Consider the following 8,610-nt stretch of genomic DNA (forward strand, 5'->3'; position numbering starts at 1 on the left):
AGTTTTTAGCAATCACAAGACTCCTTTTCTCATTCGTGAACCCTCACATGAACTCAATGAACTGTGAACTTTATGTTCTGCTCAAAATTTTTCCTTTAACAGCACTTTACAGAATTCCGCCTGAGTGTGGAAAAAAACACCCCAACAAGTTTCCCTGACGGGAAACTTAAAGAACAAAAAGTGAAGCACGTTACCTCCTAGAAGAACACTAAAGCACCCTTCCCTGGCTGACTTGCTTCTAACAGACCAATGAGGGAGCGGCTAGCTGTTCAGTTGGGATGTAGGGGAAAGGTTTCAAAGGCAAACTTTGCAACCCCTCCCCCACTAAAAGGAAAACAGCATTCGTAGGAAGGTTGTTTTTCTTGTGTGTTGTTGAGATGACTTTTCAGCTCCCCGTGGAAAAAGGTTGAAGCATGTGTGTCCTGTCCTCAACAGTTTGTTCTTTTCTCCGAAAAGCAAAACTGTTGAGCTGTCACATGTTGACTGAACAAAGAGATGCTGAGGCATGTCTCCATTTTAGACTGGCAGCCACAAAATACTAGACTGGCTGTGTCAAAAACAATCTCATTTAATACACACAGGAAGGATAGAACACGAGGAGGAGCTATCTGCATAACTGCAACATCATACTGTACGTAGGGGGAATCCTTCCAGATCCTGGACACAATTAGTCCACAACATTAGGTACATCCACACAATCTGTAATGGTAACAAATCGACAAAAATGTACCATTCCGTATGGACACTAACAAATAACTTGCCAAAGTGTTTATATACTGTACCATGTACACACAAGTTGTATTAAAAGTTGTAATTGTATATTTGAAAATATATTTATATATACTTAATATATTTACAGTGTAAGTTTCAATATAGCATTTACTATATTTAGAAACAGAATTCCTGGGATGTATTTTTTATTTGATTAGTTTAAAAATATAACATGGGAGGGAAAATACTAAAAAAAAAGACTTTTTTTTCCGGGCTAATTTAAACCTTGTTCAGCAGCTGGTATTTAAACAGCTCATACAGTCGAGAGAGGATAGTCACTGTTATTGACTTAATGCTCCTACGATGACCAAGAGTGTGTGCACTCTTATCCCATGTCACGTGTTGGACAAGCGACACGCTGATCTCACGCAAGTCTTTGAGTCAGCGGTCCCGCATGAACGTGTGACGCAAAAGGGAGAGCACATATACTGTACACACAGGTAAACAATGTCAGACGACTAGTCGAAACACTAGTTCTTGGATTTACATCCAAAAATCTCTATTTGTGTTAATGTTAGCAAACGATCTTTGAATCGATTCACATCTTGCGCTTTTTCGGAAAAACAAACAGCTGAAAAATCCAATTTTATCGAAATGTTAAATGGAGTGCACTTATATAGCGCTTTATCTTCATCATACATTTACAAAGCTATATTGAATAAATCATTCAAACGTATTGGATCGTAGCCTACACTGGCGTGTTAACGCAGCATTTCAACCCGGTTTTCCTTTATAGTTTTAAAAAAAACTTAATTTAATCTCCAGGATCCCACGCCATACACCAAGGGCAGAAGCCACAATGTTTTTCGGTGCCATTTTAAATCTATTCCAATTGTGTTGTGCTAGCCTTGTCCCTAACTAAAGCTAGTTCGCCTCTCAGGTCCGAGTCATCCAACTTTGCAACTTCCTTGTTTGTTGCTAGGACTGTTTGTTGCTAGGACGGCCCGAGAGGCCAACAGCAGGGCGTTGATACACTGCTTAGCTAGGCTTTATTGACTGACTGTTTAACAGTTGAATTTAACACTCATGGGCCAGCCAGATATTCCCATACACACACACACACACACATAACAAACAAGACAAGACAGCAAGGTTGTGATAAAAATAAGTTTTAAATGTATCAAGAGAAAAATAACCCAGGTTCAGTAAACTTGACAAATTTACCAAATTGGGCGCATTAACAAAAGGATAAAACTCCTTGAGGAAAATCTACAAATGGCATTATGGACAGATCCACCACATTTGAACGTCATACACCATCTGGGCACAGACATCTACAAAGTATACCAACACGGGTGACCCAGTGTGTCAGAAATCTGAAGACAAACGTTGCCATTTAAAAAATACACTTCATCATAAAAATCAAAGAGTTAGTACCGTGGGTAAGGAAAAGGAAGGTCAGCAATAAAGTAAATTAGCAAGACATGAACTAAAGACTTATTAAGCCGTACATGCTGTCTGGCCTTAGCAGCTCTACGCTTCAGTGTTCATGTGCTTTAGTTCATTTAGAGGAGGGGTGACGGGGGAGGTTGGGAACAGCTTTGACATGGCTAGAAAAACTGTTACAAAAGCCAATCCCTTCTAACGATGAGGGGAAGGTACCCTGCCATGACCAGAGGGGAGGACTACCAAAGATATGAATTAACCGTTTGAAGTTGACCAGCCAACTTGAAGCCTTTTAAATGCAGGTTAAAACACCTCAATGGGAGGGGTGGGGAAAGAAAATACAGTACTAGTTAAAAGAAAAGATGAATTTAGGATGGTGGGGCGTTGGCAGTGGGAGTCAATCCACGATTTGTGGATTCAGTAATCCGCGGGTTCGTCACCCTCCTCGCTCAGCAAACAGGTGCGAATGAGTGCCTCGGTGACACCGTACGGGTCACAGTTGGCCGACGGGCGGCGGTCCTCGAAGTAACCTTTCTTCTCCTGGCCCACGTTACGCGGAATGCGAATGCTGGCGCCGCGGTTGGCCACGCCCGCCGAGAACTCATTGATGTTGGAGGTTTCGTGGTGGCCGGTGAGGCGGCGGGCGTTGTCCAGTCCCCCTTTGGGGTCGTAGGCGCGAATGTGATAGCGGTGCCTCTTGCCCAGCTTCTCGATGGAGTCCTCGATGGCTCTGGAAGTAAACGGGACAAATCTTTGACGTCGCAGTCGGGACCGCATGAAATGTCAAAACTGGCCCACACGGAACTTGGAATGTCAAGCCTGAAATGGGTTCAAATTCAAACTTAAGCGCGACTGCAACCACACTGAGACAGTTTGGGGAGTACTTGGTTTTCAGTGGCAGTTTTGAGGTTATGAACAGCATACAATCAACAATTTCACGCAGCGGCGTAAGAAGGCATGCTCAGTTACCAACATACATAATGTTTTTCCAGGTGATTATTTCATATTTCTGACCAAGAAGTTCTTGACTTTAATGATGACTTCACTACAATGTTAGCAATAGACCAAGCGCATGCTGACATTTGCGTGAAGTTTTAGTTGCAAATATAAACATACATTTGCATTAAAATTCCCATGCAAACCAGCTTGTATTTAATAATCCTCTGTAAAGGAATTCTGTTTACACTGTGCCAATTAGAATCAGACTTGACAAGCCAGTTGCGGCGGCACACAAGCTAAAAGCGGTGTCAATACGAAATATTGACATAGCTCGTCTCTCTCGTACGACTGGTTATTTGCAGTTATGATCTATTCTTCTCATAGCCTTGTTTCTTTCATGTCAAGATCATCTTCTGCTTTGTACCAATTACCGAAAGTTAAGAAATACAAGTCCTACAACTGAGCCATGTGGAACACCACATTGATGATGCAATGGGAAATTGGAGTTCTGCGCTGTTAAAATAGGCCATGACTCAGTGGTAGAGTGGTCGTCTCCCAACCCACAGGTTGGGGGTTTGACCCCCAGTCATTGTGAGCATGACGAAGTGTCCTTGAGCAAGATACTGAACCCGCAGTTGCTCCTGATGCTGTGTCATCAGTAGGTAAATGAGGTACAATGGAAAACTCTTCTTTCTACCGAAGGTAGAAAGGCACTATACAAGTGACAGCTCATTTACCAAAACGTCACCTTATAATGGAAGGGAATTTTGTACTGGTCCTCAGTTTACCACAGTTCCTTTCTAATGAAAACTAAACTCATATGATCTCTTAATGGGTCTACAGTATGATTGAATTAGCCTTAAGTAGTATTTCACAGTACTTTCACTTGTCTAAGGTCAGGATTTCCCAGATTTCTGGAATCCCCATTCCAAATGAAGCAGAGAGCTCTTTAACACTCACTTCAGTCCACCGTCCTCTCTCATCTCTTTTGTGCTGAAGTTTGTGTGGCAGCCAGCACCGTTCCAGTTGCCGGGGATCGGCTTGGGGTCAAATGAGGCGATCACCCCGAAGTCTTCGCAAACGCGGTGCAGGATGAAGCGCGCCACCCACAGGTGGTCACCCATGTTGATCCCTTCACACGGGCCAACCTGGAACTCCCACTGGACACGCCAACACACACACACGTCAACATTAAAACATGATATCCGACACTCTTCCTCTCAATGTGTTAAGCGTCATCCTAGGGGGGGTCTGAATAGTTATAACAGGTGCATAGAAATAAGTTAATTTGTTTCATAAATTGAATGTAAAAATTTTAACTTGGATTATAGAGATTCATGAAACAAATGGTATGGGATTTTTTTTTTCCCAGAAAGCCAATTCCTCCCTAATTTCTATGTTAAAAATATTTTAATGATTTATATTTATAAGATAAAAAATAAATCTGAGAACATGCAAATCCATGGGGTGGACTGTATTTTTAGGATGGCAGACGTGGTTAGACTGGTTCTTACAGTATACTGCAATGCGAGTAGGCCAAATAATTTTATGCAGATTTGGAAAGATACGCAAAACAAAAATTCTACCTCAATTATTAACATTTTGAGTGAGTTGATTTTTATTTTTGGATTACAAAAATGAGTTCTTGCACTCAACGTTGATTTGCTGTTTAGCAGTTTTGCGCCATCCTTGAATGCTATTTTTGTGCAAAAGGCCCTTTGTATTGTAAAAAATAAATAAAAAATACAAATCGCAGCAAGTGGTTATTTTGTTGTTTGCTTCAAATCCTTTGTTGGGTTAGGATAGTCAATCTTTTATTCAGTACATGCATTAAGAAACTTATTATGAAAAATTAAATATTCCGAGCACATATGCATACACTTTGTCCATATTTAATATAGCATTTTTGTCGTACATCTGGTTAGGAGTGTGCGTGGTCCTACGTGGCCCCCCTCAGTAGCACTGAAAAATTATTAATAAAAAAAATTTAAGTTACCAATCCCTGATCTACTGTACCTGGGCAGGCATCACTTCTGCATTTGTGCCACAGATCTGAACCCCAGCATAGAGGCAAGCTCTGTAATGGGCCTCCACTATATCTCTTCCATAGGCTTTATCTGCTCCCACACCACAGTAGTATGGACCTGATAACAAATCAGACGTATTCTTATTCACACATGAACGGTGACATTTCACTCCATTTGTGTTGTTGTTTTTTTTTTTTTGGGGGGGGGGGGGGCTCACCTTGAGGTCCTGGGAAGCCATTGGATGGCCAGCCAAAGGGGTGTCCGTCCGTGCCCAGGATGGTGTACTCCTGCTCCATGCCAAACCATGGAACTTGATCTGCTACCATCTTCATCAGCTTATTGCACGTCAGTCGCAGGTTGGTTTCTGCACAGACATGAAAGAAAAGCCACCTTATTTCCTCTTTCACTGAAACAATAGGACATTTGTTTCAAATATACCCCTATAACTGCCATTTCTGTGTCAGCTATTTTCACCGCACGTGAGACTCATTTCAGTGAAACAGATGAAGAGCCACTTTGTAAGCCTAAATTTGCTTCAAATGGTGTGCACTTATTGCATTTGTCCAACCACGTGCTTGCTAATGAGTGTACGCCACTCCAGCGTGTAATTTAACACAAAGGCCCAGTTCTAGTGTACACATGTAGACGGAGACATGACATCTGTGTGGCCATCTGTTTAAAGAGTTCACTCTCAGGTCAGTCAGCTGACATGTAGATGGCTAACACTATTAGCGGGGAATTATGTTATTTCGTGAATGGTTTCACCTGCAGGCATGCGGTTGTACTTGAACACCTCACAGAGCACCAGCTTGTTTGGGTCTTTGCGGAAGGGGTCACGGAACATGGCAGCAGGGATGAGATACATGTCGCTGTTGGAGCCTTCGGCCTGGTAAGTGCTGGACCCGTCAAAGTTCCATTCGGGAAGTTCTGAAGAAGCAGAGGCAAAACGGTCATATAGACAACTGGGTCCAATTTTAGATTACTTGCTATCAAAGTCTGCAAAGTGACTTTTATCAGATGTCATTAAAGAACAGTCATCGGGTGTTGTCAAGTGATTTTTCCTACCAGATCTGCTTGGAAAACAGACTGTAAAAATGTCACCCGTTCAATATTTTTAAGGCATCAAGCAAAGATCCCCAAGCAACTTTGTGTTGTTGCCAAACAAACAGCAGCAACTGGCTGCATAGTGTTTGTATAACAAGTCTCAAGGCATTTATCACAATACAAATGGCTGCAAGAGTTTGAAACTGCAATACGGTTACCAGTTAATGTAGCTTCTTCTGTAATTAGTTTTTGTATTGTTCAGTAGTCTGGATGCCCTATAGTACATAGAGTTTAATTTTGCAATGCTGTTCTAATGTGCAAAGAGTGTTGGTCCCCAACATCCCATAATGGTATTCTTAACTAGAAAGGAATACCATGATGCATTGCACAAATACAGAAAAAACTGAGGGAATTAAAGTGCTTCGTTTGTAGTTTTCCTCCAGCTAGAATACACTCAGCGATATTACAATTTATTTATTTATCACAGAAGGTCCACCAGGTGCAGTTGATCCGGCACACTGTAATTATGTGACAGCAATGACAATTAATGGCACGCCCAAATTGACTGACAACTATATTTAAAAAAAAAAACCCTGTAGAGAGATTAGGGAGTATCGAATACAAACACAGCAGTATTTGTGCGGTATTAACAAACTTGAGTACATCACACACTGTAAAAGCAGTAAGAACACGCATGGCCATTGTTTCCTCGTCATGTGTGTGTGTGTTAGTCTCTCAAGTAAAAAAAAAAAAAGAAAAATAAGTGAAGATTAGGGTTACAAAATTCATTGAAACTTTCAAGGAGAGTGAACAGGAGCAATGGTAATAAACCCAGGAATGTACTAAATTGAAGGTCGACTCCTAACAGGTCCCAAAATATGCTTGGGGAAAAAATATTTTAACATCATCCTGGCCAACGATCAGATTTCATATTGTTCATTGCATGAATAAATAAATTCATGCAATTACTGTTAGATGATGAATAGAATCTTAAGAGGGAAGAGTCTTTAGTATTTTTGCATGTTGAATGAGACTTTTTGGGAGGGTGGCGGCTCTTTATTTAACATTCTGAATGGGAATTTGTTGGTATTGTGTTTAGATTGGGTTCATTTCTTAATAGGTTGGGGGAAAAGTAATATTCGACTCCACATTGACTTGCCTTCACATTGTTGTTCTTTAGTGAAAATACAATAGTTAAGTAAAATATCACTTATAAAAGTACATACTGTATAAATAAATCTGTTTAAAATCATACTTTTTAATTTGTACTATCAAGCATGTGGATGTTTGTGTTGACGCTTGAATATAATATCTTTCCATTCATCCTTCCAATTTGAAGACTGTACTCCCCAAATCCCACAGCTCAACTCAACTTCTCATGGAAATTTACCAGACACTTTACCGGAAATTTTCCACCCATTTGCAACCGTAGTTAATTTGTTCAAAATCTGTTTGCGTCCACAAGGTCAATGGAAAAAGCTTCTTACCTTCAACACTTTTGGGCTCAAAATCCAAAGTCCTGGTTTTACATCGCAGCCCCTCTCCGGTCCCGTCGACCCAGATGTACATGGCCTGGACTTTACCCCCCTGAGGCAGATCCATGTACTGCTGCTTGATGACTTTGCTCAAGCTGGCGCTGGACGACGTGGCCATATTTTTTTTTCCTACTATAACACACCTGGATGCGGGACAACAGGACGAGGAGGAAAAAGAGGGAGAGAAACAGAGCAAGTATGAGACCGCGGTGTGCCTAAGTGACGCTAGGGGGCCCCCAAAAAAACCAACCCAAAAACCACCATTGTTCACTTTTCCAGAAAAACAAGACATCACCACCGCAAAACTACTAAATGATGAAACCTACTCGCCTTTGTGTTCATTTTTGTAACTTAATCGACGAAATTCAGTAATCTGGAGGAAATGAACATTTGAGTGGTCGTCATTTGTCTTTAAATGGAGGCTGGCGTCGAAATGGTGACACGAGGAAAGCGAAGCAGTACAATGAAGTCAAGAGTAGAGCACTGCACATCCTGTTAGCACGAGGCGTTGTAGTCATGGTTACCCGTTGAGCCAAGAAATATTACATCATCAACTGAGGCAGTAGCTTCCGCGAGGTGAACACATTCAAGACTCGAATAAACACAACAAAAACTAAATCGTACGATTACACATTACACTTAAGTGTCGAAATTTATAGATAATATAATGGTTGAAATACAACAAAAAAAATACAAAACCGTCAGAATTAGCGGGCATATGTCGATCTGGTAGTTGAAGATAGTTTACCTGGAGAAACGAGAAAATTGAAATAAAAACTAAAGGACTTGCAGGTCCAGTGTTTCGTCTTGCGCTGAGCCGTTAGTGTTTCTACCATTCTCCGGTTCCGGAGCTTGGGTTCTGGCCATTTTATACGGAAGCGACTGGCGTTAGAGCGTCTGATTGGTCA

General features: G+C 41.3%; 1 protein-coding gene across 1 annotated transcript; it reads right to left on the reverse strand.

The window, feature by feature from the left end:
- Positions 1 to 1,864: 1,864 nt before the first annotated feature.
- On the reverse strand, positions 1,865 to 8,585 carry LOC147141050 (glutamine synthetase). The gene is made up of 7 exons (XM_086042441.1): positions 8,451 to 8,585; positions 7,655 to 7,845; positions 5,889 to 6,050; positions 5,341 to 5,487; positions 5,113 to 5,240; positions 4,057 to 4,256; positions 1,865 to 2,887 (listed from the first exon to the last, which is right to left on the reverse strand). The coding sequence occupies exons 2-7, from the start codon at positions 7,818 to 7,820 to the stop codon at positions 2,575 to 2,577; spliced, it is 1,116 nt and encodes a 371-aa protein (XP_085898567.1). The 5' UTR covers positions 7,821 to 7,845; positions 8,451 to 8,585; the 3' UTR covers positions 1,865 to 2,574.
- Between the last annotated feature and the right edge of the window lie 25 nt (positions 8,586 to 8,610).

Source organism: Filicampus tigris, chromosome 10 (assembly GCF_054856515.1).
Source record: "Filicampus tigris isolate MCC_2025a chromosome 10, RoL_Ftig_1.0, whole genome shotgun sequence".
Classification (NCBI taxonomy): domain Eukaryota; kingdom Metazoa; phylum Chordata; class Actinopteri; order Syngnathiformes; family Syngnathidae; genus Filicampus; species Filicampus tigris.